At 44.1% G+C, this 17282-nt stretch overlaps 1 protein-coding gene across 2 annotated transcripts in view; it reads left to right on the forward strand.

Moving 5' to 3' along the window:
• The window catches only part of Rcan2 (regulator of calcineurin 2), a 235173-nt gene that overhangs the window by 129801 nt on the left and 88090 nt on the right, over positions 1 to 17282 (forward strand). The window contains exon 1 of one of the 2 annotated variants that reach the window (XM_041656017.1): positions 12887 to 13177. The exons of the other annotated variant lie outside the window; for it this stretch is intronic. Coding sequence (XP_041511951.1) covers positions 13091 to 13177 — 87 coding nt within the window. The 5' untranslated portion in view covers positions 12887 to 13090. Of the gene's footprint in view, positions 1 to 12886; positions 13178 to 17282 lie in introns of those variants that run through there. 2 annotated transcript variants of the gene reach the window in all.

Raw genomic sequence — 17282 nt, forward strand, 5'->3', positions numbered from 1 at the left:
TGCACAGTCCCTGGCCTGGTTCAAGGCCTCTGCTTTCTGGTACACCATCATCACTGATGCTTACTGGAATTCCTCTGGGACATCCCATGGAGATTCTGCTGGTGTTATACCATAGGACCAGTCCTTTCATGGGCTCCAGCAGGTCCTAGAGGGGTGGATGTTAGTGCAGGTCCTAGAGGGGTGGATGTTAGTGTAGGCCAACCCAAGGCCCAGCAGTGGGCTGGGTGATAGCTGAGCTGGTCATTCTTAGTTACTGGGGCCACCACCTCAGGCTAGGGGGCAGAGCCAGCTCCCTTATGCCCAGGCCATTATGGTCACTTCTTCCTCATGGTGAGAGGTGGGGCCATCTCTCCTGAGAGCAGGGGTCAGCTCTCCTGTGAGGGTTGCCCTTACTGCATTGACCAGTGAGAGGCAGGGCCAGCAAAGGGCAGGGCTGGTTCAGCATAGCATTCTAATTTCTTCTCATGGTTCCTAAGGCCTTCTGAGGTGACACAGGCCACAGACATCAACATAGACCTCAGCTGCAGCTGGACCATGGACCCAGACATAACTCTCAGCAGTCACTTGGGCCTGGACGATATTCTGCCTCTGGGTGGAAGAATGACCACTCAGATCTAGATGGCTCTGGCAGCAGCATGGTCCTTAGACATCAACAGGGCCATTGGGCTTCATGTGGCATTTGGTGACATGGGCCACAGACTTCAACATAAACCCAGATGATATAGAACCACAGACCCAGACGTGGTCCTCAGTGTCATCCCAGGTCTAGATGGCACCATGGCCCCAAGTGTTGGTGAAGGCCTCCCAGATTTGCAAGGCCCCAGCAGCAGTGTGACTCCTGGACACCAACAGCATCTCAGGTGGAGGTTGGGTCTCCTGGAATCAGCATGACCCTCAATGGGTTAGTAGTATATTATCACTGCCTAGGTTCTGACCAAACTTTGGTCCCTTTGCTTGCAAAGCAAGTGTTTTACCCACTGAGCCACCTTCTAGTCTTAAGTACAGGCGCTCTTAACGGCTGTTTCCTTCATTTCCCCCCGTTTTTAAGTAACTCCTATTGTACTTTGTACATCATAAGTGGACGATCAAAATCCTTGAAACCTGTAAAGCACGTGATATTATCAGTGAGCCAATATTCCTCAATTTTTACATTTGTTCTGAAATTGCAGGTTTGGGAAGAAAACGATTTTCTTTCTAACTTATTTTTTTTTTTCTATTGCAAATCAGAATGTTTTTCGCAATGTGCTTCACGCTGGTGGCAATCAAGCATGGATATGAATAAATGCTGCCTCCATCGAACTGAGCTGGAGGCAAGTCTGTGGGACACTTTCCTGATTAGTGATTGATGTGGGAGTGCTCGGCCCACTGTGGGTGGCATCTTCTGTAGGCGTGCCATTCTGGGTTGTATACGAAAGCTCACTGAGCATGGGCCAGAGTGAGCCAGCAAGCAGCATTTCTCTGTCTCTGTGTAATCAGAGGTTTCTCTCCTGCCTGCCAGTTCCCAAATAACCACTCAGAGCTTAAAATTACTTATAAATGTCTGGGCGATGGCCCAGGCTTATTACTCGCTAGCCCTTATATTTAAATTAACCCATGGTTTGTGGCTTGTTACCTCCTTTTTTACATGTCTTGCTTCCTCGGTGGCTCGTTCTCATCTCCCAGGCTCTGCTCTTCTCCTGTAGCGCTGCTTGGATTTTCTGCAGGCTCTATCCTGCCTTGCCATAAGCCAAAGCAGCTCTATTTACCAACCAATGAGAGTAACACATATTCACAGCATATAGAAGGGCCATCCCACAGCATCTCTACCTCCCTCAGTGATAGTCTGTGACCTGGTAGTGTAAGCCAAGTAAACCCTTTCCTCTCCAAGTTTCCTTGGTCTAGAGTGTTTTATTACAGAATGGAAGTAGAGCAGACCCAACACCCAATCCCATTGGTGGAATGGCCAGGGTCCCAGAAGCTGTCTCCAATATGACAAGGAAAATCTTTAGGGTTATGTGCAGGGTGGCTGCTGAGGGGCTCCAACATTACAATGGGCTCAGAGGATAAAGAGTCCCCCATACCATGTTTCTTATATCACAGCGGAAAGGCTGGCCACTATCTCAAATTCTTGCTTCCCATTATAGCTATATAAGGACAAGTGATATATCATATTAAATCATGGAGGTTGTGCTCCAACATACTAATCTTGTGATTAAATGTGAATTTCTCCTTTGTTCTTTTATTAAATACTTGGTGAATTAAAATGGACTCTCTTGTTGCCTACTGACTTGAGCTTTAGCTAGCTTAGATATGCCACAAAATGGCCATTTGATCTCATCAACTTAGAAAGTGATACAAAGGCCACTGGGATGGCTCAATGGGTAATCATATTTGCTTCCAAGCATGAAGATCTGCATCCCACCCTGGGAATATGGTGGAATAGGAAAACAAACTCCCCAAAGAAGTTGTCCTCTGACCTCCACACTCTTGCCAGGGCACAAGCACACCCCCACATTTACCTGAAATAAAGTAATAAACTTTAATAGAAAAGAAAATGGTATGGGTGTGACCCCAGTTCCCGGACTGTCTTGTTGTGGCTGGAAATCTAGACACGACAACTGCAAACAATGGCTGCTCATTTTAATCACACGCTGGCGTTCTGCTGGAGGCCACTCCTAACCCAGTCGTCTTCTGCAGACCGTGCTCCGTGAGACATCCTGCTCATTATTCTCACAGTCTTGATTGACTCATCAGCATGCCAAGGAAGAGATGCAGCCTTTGTTCTCTGAAAAAGTCTCTTTACACAGATGTCCCTGAGTGAGCCGGCCCAAATACTGAGTTGGAGATGACCTCTGAACAGAATGGGGCAGTTTTTCTGAGGGCTAGTCAAATTATTTGGACACTCTAGTAGTGCAGTAAACATTTTTTATGCTGTGGGTAATTTTATTGACTGTCTGAAATTTCACTAATTTGTTATATTGTATCAAACAGAAATATATTAAAATTTAAGGAGGGACAAAATTCCATCAATTTTTTATTGAGATCCTTAATAATATGCTTACTTGAAACTTTAATTTTTAAAACTTTACATTTGAGTTTACAGATGTGTGGTTAATTTTTGTCAACTTGATATAAACTCAAGAGAACCTTTATTGAGGGCTTCCCTCCATCAGTTTTGCCTTTGTGCCTGGTTTGTGGGGCACAAGTTTGCATAATGATCGATTTGGGAGGCCCCGGCCAGTATGGGTGATACCACCCTCTGGCAGGTGGTCCTGGATTGTCTAAGAGAGCAAGCTGAGCAAATCAGGGGAAGTGAGCCAATTAGCAAAGTTTTCCCATAGTCTTTTAGTTCCAGTATCCAAATTCCTGCCTTGAGTTCCTGTCCTGGCTTCTGTCATCATTTTAAAAAAGCAGTCTGAGAAAGAAATATGTCATGATACAGAGTTCACATGGAGGGGAAAGAGAGGGGAGACCAGCCTCTGGGGACAAAAGCAGCAGAAGAGAAGAAAGAAGCAGAAAGAAAGAGAAAGAAGGGGGAGAGACAGACAGACAGAAAGAGAGAGATAGGAGGTGGGCAGGGCCCTTTTGAAAGAGAACTCGGTGAGTGTGCACAGGGAGTGCTGTTAGTGGCCACAGTTGAGGATGCAGCCTGTCTGAGCCCCAAGGCGAGGCCGGAACAGATGCCTGAATACTAAGGACTTCCCTCAGTGATGGACTACAAACTGAGGTGAAACAATTGACTTCCACAAAGTTGGTTTTAGTCATGGTATTTTATCACAGCAAAACTAGAGCAGTGGACTGAGACAGAATACATTTTCTGGGTTTATGAGATTAAGATAACTGAGTAAATCTGAGGAATATACATATGCTTGATATGATGATGCATTCTACATGGCATCTTAGGAAGGAGACAGGTGTGGAGAAGAGGGTGATGGAGATGTTGGCTTAATTCTGTCTATCATTAACTGTGTTACCTGATGTACCAGTTACACATGTGCACCCTAGATGGGAGGAACTCAGTTTTCCCAATAGAAAACACAGGCTTAGACTCGCTAATTTCAAAGTTTCTCGAAGAAATACTATTATATGAATTATATATCTTGTCTCATCCAGGATTTTCTCTTAAACAACCAATTAAGGTTTTGTTCTATCCTACTATTAAAGGGGCCTGATTATATCACAGCAGCATTTGGGATTAAGCACTGTTACTATATTGATATATTTGCTTCTAAGCTTCTTGTATGTACATGTATTCTATTCTTGTATCAATGAAACATAACTGTATGCACACCTCACGTAACTTACACCTTTCCTTACAACATTAACTGCTTTGAGGACATTACTTACAGAAGTTAAATAATGATTCTACCCATAGATATGATCATTTATTTAATTAGTCTTTAGTACTTGGTGCAAGTTAAATAGATCCTACTAGGGACACTTTATGTTATTGCACGTAAATGCTTAGACTACTTGTGATTCTGTGGAGATGTTTCTACAGTGCCATCGCTGAAGAAAGTTTATGAAAATGACTTTAGAAAATTTTAGCGTTCCTACTATGCTATCTTTGTAAAGTGAGCGATGCGCTACTTCCTCCTTCTCTGTTACCGAATGAGATGGTATTGGTGCCCGATCTCATTGCCTTTTACACTCTTCTTATTGGTGTGTGCCCAAGGCTATAAAATCCATCCCCAGTCCTACTTTAGTTGAGATTGGTTAGGATATTATTATTAAGCTTAAAATATTTAAAAAAATTTTGTTTTAAAATGTCTCTCCGAAGGGTGACTCAGAATAGGATAATTTGATTTCAGGCACCTGAGGCTACTCAGTGTCCTATTTTGTAGGATTGCAACTTAATTCCAAGTACATTCTTCATCTCAGGAGTTATGAAAATGTTGGCCTTTTCACATACAAATGATTAAACCTTACTTTCTTTTCTGCTTCTGTGATAGAATGCCTCGACAAAGGCAACTTGGGGGAGAAAGGGCTTAGTTTAACTTACAGGGATGGAGTTTATCACTGCAGGGAAGGCAAGGCACAAAAACAAAGAGGGAGAGAACAGGAAGCTCAAAGCCCGTCCCCAGTGACATACTTCCTTTAGCAAGGCTTTACCTCCTACAGACTCCATAACCTCCCCCAAAACAGTGCCACCAACCAGAGACCAAGTGTTCAACACAGGAGCCTGTGGGGCGGGGTCAGAGGGTGTGGTGGGGTTGGGGGTGGATGCATGTTTTGTTCCAAACACAGCAGTGGATACTCTCTACGCACATGAAAACCATTTATGATCTTTAGCTATTGGGTGATTCTATGAATATCAATGAGCTTAGGTTTACTGGTAGAGCTGTTTAAATCTTTTATCTTTGCTGACATATTTTCTAATAATAATAGAGGTTGAGGGCATCAAAACATTAAAATCCCTGACTGTGAGTGCAAGGCTGTTTGGCTCTTTAATTCTGTCGCATTCCACCTTGTGGACCTGGAGATTTCTTCAGGAGTGGCCTTCACATCCACAGGTGTGACGTTTTTCTGATTGCAAAGTTGAGACGTCTGTATCCCTGTCTTCTAATCATGTCTCTTCATTTACCTCCTGTGATGTCAATATGGGTACTCCTAATTCCGTATTCTTACTGCTCTGTTTTCAGTCTGGCTTTGTAAGATTACAGATATCTATCTTCTAAGGGAGGAGTTGCATTTTATTTCTATCCATTCTGATAGTGTCTGCTTTAAATTGAAATGTTGACAGATCTTTGACATTTAAAGTAATTATCAACTGATTCAATTTATTCCCTCATCTTAGAGTTGATTTTCTGTTTGTTCTATGTGTTCTGTATTCCTCTTCCTTTTCTTCCCTTCTTTACATTACTTACTAATGTTCTCGAGGTGTGACTTTGATACCTTAAGCCTGTTTGACCTAGGTACACACTTTAGTGATCACAGACAACTGTGGAGTTATGCTGCCCTCTTCAAAAACTAATTCCAGCACCTCCCGCACAGGTTCCCCCTTGCTTTTTGGCAGAAATTTCTTTTAGACTCACAGTTCAAGGGAACCATTGATCTACTATTAGGGTCATTTCATATGCACAGAATTAGACACTAATTTTTGGCTATTAAAGTTTTGCCTTCATATTTGAAAGTCGTTTCTCTTGCTGTAAGTAGAAATGCAAGTTGGTAATATAACCCTTTTCTCCGTTTTTGATTTTAAAGATGTTGTCTCCTGGTTTGACTGCCATTGTTGCTGATGCCAGCCATCATTCTTGTAATTGTTGTGTACGTAACGCCTTTTTCTCTTGCAGCTTCTGCTAGTCTCTTTTCAATTTAAAATTGTAAGGGTTCATGATGCACCCGGAAATGCTTACCTGGGGGCTTAGTGGGCTTCAGTCAGTTTGAATGGCATTGTGGCCGTCATGTCTTCCGTTGCTTCAAGGCTGTTCTTTCTTGCCTTCAGAACCTCACTTGGACATGTTGGCTTTTTCTTCTGCTTTATAACTGGCCTGGATAAAGTGCTGTTTTGAAATGGATGAGGACATGGGACTAACTTTTAATCTATTCAGTAATTTTTCTTCTCATGATGACCCTAGCATGTCAAAAATAAAATAATTTGACATCTTTACCTCCTATATTTTCAGCAGATTCTTGTAAAAACACAGCACAGTTCTAAGTCTGATGAGGTCCTGTGACACAATTAAAATAGATTTTAATTACTTCTGATTTATGTTTCTTACATAGCCTGATATTCATTTAGTTAATAGTTTACCAATTATACTCAGTGTTTATTCTAAATTAGTTTTTTTAAACAAACAACCAAAACAAAAGCCTTATTTTGGGTTTTGCATTCATGCCCATTTCTCAGGCTCCCTTTTCTTCAGTCTCTGTTTTGATAAACATTTCTTTGCATTATACACTATGACTATCCCCTCGTTTGCTGATTCCAGATGCTCCACAGTTCAAGTTAAGAGGAATAGTCTCTACATTCAAAGATTAAAATTCTCTTCTCCTGCTGTTCCTCAGATTCAGCTAGACTGGTGGGTCAGCAAACCCCAGAAAGACCCCTGTCTCCATCTCCCCAACTCCTTAGTTTATTTTTTTAAGGCATGGAAATATTATATGGACTTGTAAAACAAAGTTAAATTTAAAGAAAAAAGCAACTTCTAAGAACCAGAAATGAAAAAAAATGAACCACACATGGCATCTGCTTGGTAAGAGAGAGGAATGGTTTCCATTGACAATGATGTGTAATAATCTATATATCCTTCATGAGCTACATCCTAAAGATAAAAAGAGCTAGAAAGAAAATCCTTCCTGATAACACCCATCCTTTCATCCCGAGGCTGCTGACTGGGCACACCAGCATGAGATACAGCTGATGGCTAACTGTATTGTTGCTTAGGCTTGATGATACTTGGTGTGGAAGGAAGGGAACGTAGATATATGACAAACGAATTTCGCCATTTTCGTCCGGGATTGAACTTGGAATTAAAAGTCTAAGCTCATATGTCATCTTCAAAATATATTTAGATATTTCCTAGTTTTGCCCAGTGGGAATGCTTATAAAGAATATCCACTGCGGTACAAAGAGCATCTTGAAGTCTGTTGATTGTGATCTTAAAATATTTTGAAGTACTTAGTAAATGGAACCAGGACTCCTTGGAGAAATGCCCGGCTTCCTTATCTGGGGCAGGAAATGAACAAGATAGGGCTGGAACATCTTGTCATACCAGAAGGCAAGGTACTGTGTACTGTCTCAGAGACTGCTGGAATCTGTCAGAGGACTCAGAAGCTAACCACATTAGACTCCCAACAACCCCAGTTGAGCTGTGTGCACACCAGTAAGCTCGGACTGCGATGGATTAGAAGCCATGGAAAATGTCTAATCCATGAGTTTATATGCAGCTAAAAACTATGCATGATCATTGGAGCACCATCGAGAAGCAGATGGTGAGATACATGAAAAGAAATACCATCAAGAGTACGCAAGCAGATCTTAGCATTGGGATTGGAGGCCGCTAACATTACAAAGAGAGCCAGCCAGCAGCATGCACCTGCTCCCTGCAGTGTACAGCAAGGTTTACTAAGGAAGCTTCCCAATCCTGAGTTTCTTACAGCTCTGGGTCCACCACACAGAGCCCGTAGTAAATGGAGAAACTCACCACGTGGCAAGTGTATAGTTCATCAATAAAATCCAGATGGAGGGAATAATATGGGACAAATCACAGTTTCACCACCTATGCAGTAAACCCCAAGGAAGAAGGAACCCAGCGGGATGGAGAAAAACCGCAGACGGTGCGGACAAGAGGTGTGAGAGACACAATCATTTGGATCTTGGTTTAAATAAGCAAAGAGTTACAGAGGAGGGAAAGGAAAAGAAACAGCAGCAGAAAGGGACCATGAGGAGGATGTGGAGGAGGATGAGAAGGAGGGGAAGGAGAGAGGGAGAGCAAAGGAAAGAGTGAACAAGAGGAGGAGAGAAGGGGAGATGGAGAAAGAGTGTTGAACAGCAGGAGAACTGACTGCTGTTGCTCCACTCAGGATGACCACTGGGGACTTTTGCCTGCTTTTTTTTTTCTTTTGAGTGGCTGATGATAGACACTGTGATTGCAAAAGAGGGCCGTGTAGAGACATGGGCTACAGGACTCTCTACAGCTGAAATGACATCGGGCCTCTGCTCTAAGACAGTGGGAGTGTGGAAGTGGGTGTGGCCAGAAGCTAGGCTCTGAGACCAATGTTTACTTAAGAATCGCCTTCCGGACCTGTGAAAGAACAGATAATGTCTGAGTCTGTGCTGCAGGACTCAAGGGTCTGCCTCGCAGCAAGTCCTCAAGTGATGCTGATACCATGGGTACCAGTCAAAGCAGTGGGTGCAAGACTAGCCCCGAGTTAATGATCCCTGTTCCTGGGCAGTGAGAATATGCAACGTTGCTATTGTGTCCTTTCTGCTTCTAAATAGGTTTGAAACTCTAATACAGAGAAACTTTAGGAATCTAAAAGGACACAGAAAAGGAGCTCAACATGTTATAAAGCACAGTGTTAATGAGAACGTCTGTGTTCAGCAACAAAACAGATGTAGCAGCTGCTTCCAAGACTACCCCTGGATTGAAGGTGCATAGTTCTTCCTGCCCCATGGCAGCGAGTAAGTCAGTTCAGCTGTCTCTCCCAAGACCAAACCAGAAAAGTATGCTTTCTAAGATGCCTGGTCACGCTGTGTATTGCTTCTCCCTACGGTCATGGGTGAAGCAGTGGCTTGGTTGAATTCCAGAAGGTTCTGGCAGCTTCCACTGGAAAGAGCACTCCTGAACAGAGCTGTGCCCTGGCTCAGCTGGGCTAGCTTGGAAGACGTCCATGTTTGCATGTGTGCACGCTCATCTCCCTGAAGAAGCTCCCTGGGATGGCTAGTGCAGGAGGCATCTCTACTGTGCAGGGCTCTTCTGCTACCTCTTAGAATCTATACATGTGGTTATCTTCTCATATTTTGGATATTTGTTGAGGTATCTCTCAAAGGTCAGGCATTCACTTAGACCCTGGAAATAACACGCCACAGAAATTCAAAACCGTACAAATCAGAATTTTCTTTATAAACAACTCTTAGACATTTACCTGCAGGCTGCTACTGCTTTGAAATATTGTAATTTTATTTTAAAATTTTGTGTGTGTGTGTGTGTGTGTGTGTGAGAGAGAGAGAGAGAAGAGAGAGAGAACTTATCTATGTATGGACACCGGAAGCCTGATGTTTGATCTCTTGTGTCCACTTCTATGACCCCACCTTACGTTTTTTTATTTAATATTTATTTATTTATTATGTATACAATATTCTTTCAATGTGTATGCCTGCAGGCCAGAAGAGGGCACCAGACCTCATTACAGATGGTTGTGAGCCACCATGTGGTTGCCGGGAATTGAACTCAGGACCTTTGGAAGAGCAGGCAATGCTCTTAACCACTGAGCCATCTCTCCAGCCCCCCTCACCTTACGTTTTGAGGCAGGATCTCTCCCTGAACTGGGAGCTTGCCATTTGCACTAGACTGGCATCTGCAGGGCTCTGGGATCCACCCATTATTTCTTCACAGCCCCTGGGTTCCAGATGCACACTATGGCCCTAGCTTATGTGGGTGCTGGGGATCTGACCTCAGGTCTTCACAGCTGTGCTGTGAACTCTTGACCCACTGAGCCATCTCCTCAGCTCCACAGCTGTGCAAACTTGAAAGTAATCTCTGTGGTATTTCATGGGATATGAAAGAATACACCTCTATTCAGCCTCTTGCATGGATGCCGAAGTGTCACAACCCTTCTTGTTTGGAATATACTTCAAATATAGTTGTACTTATATATCTGAGACTCCTTTGACCTTCTTAGACATTTTGCCCAGTACTCTCTCTCTCTCAATCGCTATTCTTTGCTGTGAGGAGACCCACGAACGAGGCAACTCTTACAAAAGCAAGCATTTAATTGGGGACTTGCTTACAGTTTCAGAGGTTCAGTCCGTTGTAATTAATTATGGGAAACGTGGTAGCGTGGATGGCGCTGGAGCGGTAGGTGAGAGCTGCAGTCTGATCTGCGGGCTGAGAGAGAAGTGAGAGGAAAAAAGAGAGATGGACGGACAAAGACATAGAGAGTGAGACCCACAGTGACACACTCCCTTCAACACGGCCACATTTTCCCTCCCTTTCAACCAGTGCCACTCCCTGGTGACCAAGCATCCAAACAGATGAGCATATGGGGGACATTCTTATTCCAGCCATACCCCGTGGCTGACCATGTAGACATGAAGAGCCCCTCAAGGCTTTACAGCATCAGGCTCTGGCTTCCCTGTTTAACTTCACACTTAACTTTCCATGAGACCGAACCCAAATGTCTTACTTTTTCTTTGTATTATGGGCATTTCTAGCCGCTGTCAGCTCACCTCGCTCCCCAGCCTGCCAAGGCCTTGCCAATGTGGCAGAGAAGAAGGCTGGTCCTAGTCCTTGGTGTCTATTTCCCTCCTGCCCTGGCATCTAACACTCAACATCCATTGCTCTCCCTCCAATGTTCTCACTGAGTGTTTCTTAGACCACTTCTCCATCACCACAACCGCTTTGTGTAACCACCTCTATGTCATATTTTAAGCCCCTAGACGATATGGAAACTAGATTTTTTTTATCTTTAAGAACATCTGGTACAGAATATTGTACTGACTCATCCTCAGAAAGTGTTATTTGAGTTCTGTTGTGTTACGAGCAGCAGGGCTGCGTCCCTGGCACGCGGCCGCCCGCATGGCTAGCTTTACCCAAAATAATTACACGGAAACTGTATTCTTTTAAACACTGCCTGACCCATTAGTTTCAGTTTCATATTGGCTAGCTTTTACATATTGATCTAACCCATTTTTATTAATCTGTGTAGCCCAAGAGCTGGCTTACCAGGAATGATCTTAACCCGCGACTGTCTGGAGTGGGAGAATCATGGCGACTCCCTGACTCAGCTTCTTTCTCCCAGCATTCCGTTCTGTTTACTCCGCCTACCTAAGGGTTGGCCTATCAAATGGGTCTAGGCAGTTTCTTTATTAATAAGAAATCACTCCCACATCAGAGTTCTATGAATATATGATTACATATATTTCCCACAGTGCCTAAAGAACATGTAAACACACACACACACACACACACACACACACACACACACACTTCCTCAGTCTCAATATCCACTTGCAGAAGAATTACCTTTAGTATGGAAAATATCCGATTAAATCCTGGCATTCAAAGGTGGACCAAGCACAAAGCATCAACCCTCAGTCTAAAATGCCATCTCCCTCTTTCTCATCTGTGGGTAAAATCAGAACGTTTTATCCAATAACTTACGGAGAAGGCACCCGTCTGTTTTTAGCCCCGATCCTCTGCTGGCTACTGGAAATGCAGCGTCTTTCTGTTTGGGATAAATCCAGTAGGGTGCTGGTGTGTTCTCTTGTACCTGCGCTACTAATGCGGTTTAAAGCAGCCTTATATTGTTCCTTCTTACTCTCACTGGGGAAACAAAAGGCTATTTCCACTTGATTGATGTGGTCATTATACGTGTAGCATCCTCTGTGGCGGACACTCCACAAGGATCAGGACAGCCACAGCCCTGCCCTTCAGGGATTTAGGACAAAGAGAAAACAAGGAGAAGTGTCCCTTCAAAGTCTCAAGCAAAGCTGAGCCCGGAGGCTGTGACAATGACCCACATGAATGAATTTATCCATTAGACCCTGCCATCTGTCCCCGAGTTTGACAGCCACTGCAAGTCCTTTCCACTGACTGACTGACTGCCTTTGGTCTGAATGACCTTGGAGACAGCCTGGAATGCCGAGCCCAGAAGGGTGCTTTTGAGTCCCTGGTCTGCACTTAATGTTCTCCAAATAGAATTTGCACAAACCTCTAATTTTTTCCTCTGCCCAGAAGCCTACCTCAGTGACTGACAGCCCGCTCTTACTCCCTGCACTAATGGATTTCTATTCAGTCCATGCCTGGCATACAGTCGGGTGTCCAGAACATGTGTGGTTACTGTGAGTGGCACGGAGCAATTAGCAGAGCCCAGACAAGCTGCAAAATGCCCCAACTTCCTGCTTATCATCCCAGGCAGAAAACTGTCAAGCCTTCACCTAGGGAGGCTCCTCTGCCCAGCTGCTCCCACCCTCCCCTCCCAAAGCGGAACCTCTTCTGTCAGATTTTTTTTTCTCCACTGCTTTTTGCAGACATAAGCTGGAACAACAGCCATGACTCAGTTCCTCACGAACGCTGCCTGAATTGATTTAGTCTGAGTTCAGATTTAGCATCTAATCATGTTCAATTTGCTCTACTGCACTGCCTACAGATAAAAGGCTTGTGTGTGTGCAGGGGGGTGGTGGCAGCTTCGGCTTGTGTCGGTCTCTGTGATGATGTCATTGGCATGAGAGAGCCGGGCCCTTCTTTACTCCGCTGTGCTGTCTCAGACTCTGCGTGCAGCAGGAGCAGGCTCTAGGTGCCTGAGCCTCCAACCAGTACTGCACCCCACTCCCCGGGAGCAGGGCACCACCAGGACCTGGCCACAGCAGTATCCATCCAGAGGCGTTCCTTCACTCCCATCTCTGAGGCTGCCTAACTCTGCACTGAGAATTCCGGAGGGGGGAATGCCAGCCCCTAGCATGGACTGTGATGTTTCCACTCTGGTCGCCTGTGTGGTGGATGTCGAGGTCTTTACCAATCAGGAGGTTAAGGTATGCAGCCAAAGTGTTCCTTTTCATTGTTGCTGTTCCTGGACCCTCCTCTAGTGTAGGGGAATTATGACCTGGTTAACCATTTGCAGCTTTATTGTTGTATCGTGAAGACAAGGGAAAGTGCATGGTGATGCTAGCTAGAATAAGTTAGAAGAGACCAGCATGTTAAATTTGAATAGGATTGGCTATTCCATGTCAGTTTATTCTCATCTTCTGTATTAAGTGATCTGTGGCCACCTCTTTCCCTGGAGACATGTTTTCCTATTCTCTTTACAGCATTTCCATCAAAGCTGGGTAATTTGTAGGTCCTGGGTATTGAGAGGGGTTTTAAATCACTGATTAATGGAAGAAAGTGCATGCAATCACCATTACATTGAGGATGTCTTGACGATGGGTACCCGTTCATGGCATGTCACTTAAATGCGCTGGGATGTGGTCCTCGGACTGAACAAAAGCCGTCCCGCTGCAGCGCCAGTCTGCTGTGCGTAGGAATCTGAAGTCAGAGAGCGGAGCTTAAAGTTGCTTCTGTCAGGTGCAGAAGCCACGAGTTGTTTCCCTCACACAGCTGTCTGTGCAGAAAGTTCGGGCAGAACTGCATCTCTCCATCCTAAGGGTTAGAGGCATGCTCACGCGAGCCTTTGCCATGCGGCAGCAGGGTCTGCCATGGACAACTGTCCTCCACTCGCAATGATTCTCTTGGGGATTTTTTTTTTTCAATTTGGTTTTCTATGATGGAAAAGATTCCACATAAAATGAGAATCTTTCATTCTCACGTTCTGCAAAAGACCAAGACAAGCTTCTTATTTCAGAACAGACAGGTAAGAGAGAGGCAGGGGGAGAGAGGAGGGAGACAGTAAGCTTGTGGTGAAACAGGAAGAAAGGGAGGATTATGCTGTAGGTATGGACCATCAATGTTCTAAGCCTTACTTAGTGAAGCCCTGAATTCTGTAATGCTGAATGCAGGTGGCATGGGAGAGCCTCACCGGTGGAGAGTAATATGTCCCCAATCCACAAATGCCTGTACCACTCAAGCCCGCGGGTCTGCACACATTCTTGAAGTGAATTCAGCCTTCTGGTTTGTTCTTCAAGTCTGAAACACGCACCTCTGTGTTTGACAATTCTTATTCTGGTGTAAGTTTAACTCTCTACAGCTTGTCATGGGCAGGGTGGAAGAATTCGAATAGGAAGATCTGGGCTTGCTTGTCAGTGTCTCCTGAAGGGAAATGTGTGTGAGAGACACAGTTCTCCCACTCTTACATAGCGGGAGCACTCTAAGAGGGACAACTGTCACTTAAACCCCTCCAGCTTAAGGTTAGAGCCGGCTTAAAATGCACTGTGGATCACTAGCTAAAGTCACCCTAGCACTGATGGATCAGCATGGAGAGTAAAACTCCACAGCCCCTGTCCTCACCAGCTCTTTGTCTGTACTGTCTCAGAAATCTTTTTTTTTTTCACAAAATAAAATAGCTCAATTTATTTCTTTAAAAAAAACTTTGGAAAATAGGCAAATTCATCAGTCCACACTTAAGTCACCATTCAGTTGAAGCCACTTGCTATAAATCGGAGGTAAATTGACAATACTGAGGATGTGGACAGCAGGGAGCCCTCATCTTACTCCCAACTCTTTGAAGCTCAAGAAACAATAGTGAGAGAGATATTTATTGGAGACCTATAGTAAACCAGGTACTGTGCCTTATAAGAGGGATTTAAAACATACACATACAGACACGCTTGCACATGTGAGCACACACATGCACATGCAAGCACACAGACACATGCGAGCACACATACATACATACATACATATGCACACAGACACACACATACTGCATTTCTCTATGATAAGGACATAAAAGAGCTCAGCGTTTCCTGCAGACAGAGATTGTTCTGTGGAGTTAAAGAGACACCAAGTTCTTAGGGCTTGCTGAAGTATAGGGGTTGTGGTGGCTTCAAGGAGGGACTAGCAGTATTGTAGCACCTGAGTGACTCAATCTGTCTGACGGCAGCATATTGTCTGTGATATCAGAGGGGAGAGGGAGATATGAATGGATGATCATGAAGCACCCGAGCTTTCTTAGGAAGAATGGAGTTTGGAGAGATGGACCGCATGCTCTTTCCACCAACATCTCTGAGCCATGGTGCTTTTCTTTGTTGCAGAGATGCTACTGGCTCCCAGGTCTCAGTTTTCTCATCTGTAATGTGGGGACAGATCTTTCCCTCGTATTGGCTTATCAGAGGAGTAAAGAGATGTCCAGACGTGAAAACATTGCCTTCAGTGCTCGACTAGCAGTCAGTGGTTGGTGAATGTCAGTTCTCTCTAGTGTTGTGGCCATCATTTACAACGTTCTCTGGACAGGGAAGTCTAATCAGCTAGCCAGCGATATCCAGCCCCCACCACCACCACCACCATCCCATCTAGAAAACATGGGTTGCCATTTCAGATATGTGGTCATTTAATTGGCTGCAGTGACGTCGTTATCAAGGCAAGATCTGTATTACCTTGTAAAACACGATAGTAAAAACAGGGGAAATCAGTGAGACGTATAGAAATTCATCAGATCACTTTTTATGACTTATTAGATATTGTCTTAAGAGATTAAAAAATAAAATTCCGCCAGGCAATGGTGGCGCATGTCTTTAATCCCAGCCCTTGGGAGGCAGAGGCAGGCAGATCTCTGTGAGTTCGAGACCAGCCTGGTCTACAGAGCTAGTTCCAGGACAGGCTCCAAAGCCACAGAGAAACCCTGTCTCAAAAGACCAATAAATAAATAAATAAATAAAAATAAAAAAATAAAATAAAAAATAAAATTCCAGGTATCAAAATGTGTCCAACTTTAATATTCATAGTTAGGTGTCAATAATAGACAGATATGGAGTCCGGAATTCTACTCTTCAAAGCCTTTCATGCTTGATGCCGATGGGACTGGAGAGACGGCTCAGCAGCTGGAGTGTACCACTCCTAAGTGTAGCAGTTCCCAGCAACCACATTGGATTGGATGTTGCCCACATCACAACCTCCTGTAACTAACTGCAGCTCCAAGAAATCTGATCTTTTCTGCACACTTAGGACACCTGTATTCATGTGAATATGCACATACACACACACACACGTACATGCATGTATGCACCTCCCCCCCACCACACAAATATCAATATGGGCTAGAGAGATGGTTTAGTCCAATTCCCAATATGTGCATGGAAGTCTACAAATGTCTGCAATCCCAATCCCAGGGGATCCAGCATCCTCCTTTGTCCTCTATGGGCACAAGGTATGCACATAGTGCATAGAAATACAAGCAGGCAGAGCACTCATGCTCATAAAATTAAAAAAAAACATAATTAAAAAAATCTCAAAAATGTATTTGTTGTCGATGATGAGGGAGGGTTGCATCTCAATTGCTTGACCTCAGGTCCCCCGTCTCTGTGCAATCCCTAAAGAATACTGCCACATCGCGGAGACGCAGCCAATGGGTATGTGTTACAAGTAGGGTGGTTTATGTGTGGGAAATATAGCCTATACACATGTTCTTTCTTATGGTGGCTTGGAAAGCCATTGCCACCTGGGTTTTATCCCAGAGAATCTTTAGCCAAGGGATTGATTCAGACATCAATTCCCTAAAGGCTTTTAAGCTGCTAGAGAGATAATAAAGGAGAAAATCAGGCCTAGGTGGTCAGCCGTATTTGCTCTTCTCTGTAAGCCTCATCACTGGTGGTCTTGTGATCTTAGCTGTTTATTTAGTAGCATAAGAACACGAATAAAGATCTAGAAGTTAAAAGTCATCACTAGAAAAAACTGTGATGATGATTGGTATACATGTACGCGTGGGGGTGTTGATTTCCTTGAATATTCTCATATTTCTGAAATTAGTCATCCCACGTCACCAGGATCCAAAACTATAAAAGTAATGAAAGGCTAATAATGAAATCTGTCGTTCCTTGTCTTCTGGTTCTTGGACTGTATTGAACATTGTTATCCCCTGAAGGGTTTTAAAACATATTGACGATACCCAGGCCCTGTGCCTAGAACTTCTAATGTGTCTGGTATGAATGGAGCCTGGGCACAGAGCATCATATTAAGCCAGTATCTTGTCTCTTCAAGTCACAA

Source organism: Microtus oregoni, unplaced genomic scaffold (assembly GCF_018167655.1).
Source record: "Microtus oregoni isolate MIOR12 unplaced genomic scaffold, Mior012 000007F_ref0000211, whole genome shotgun sequence".
Taxonomy (NCBI): Eukaryota; Metazoa; Chordata; class Mammalia; order Rodentia; family Cricetidae; genus Microtus; species Microtus oregoni.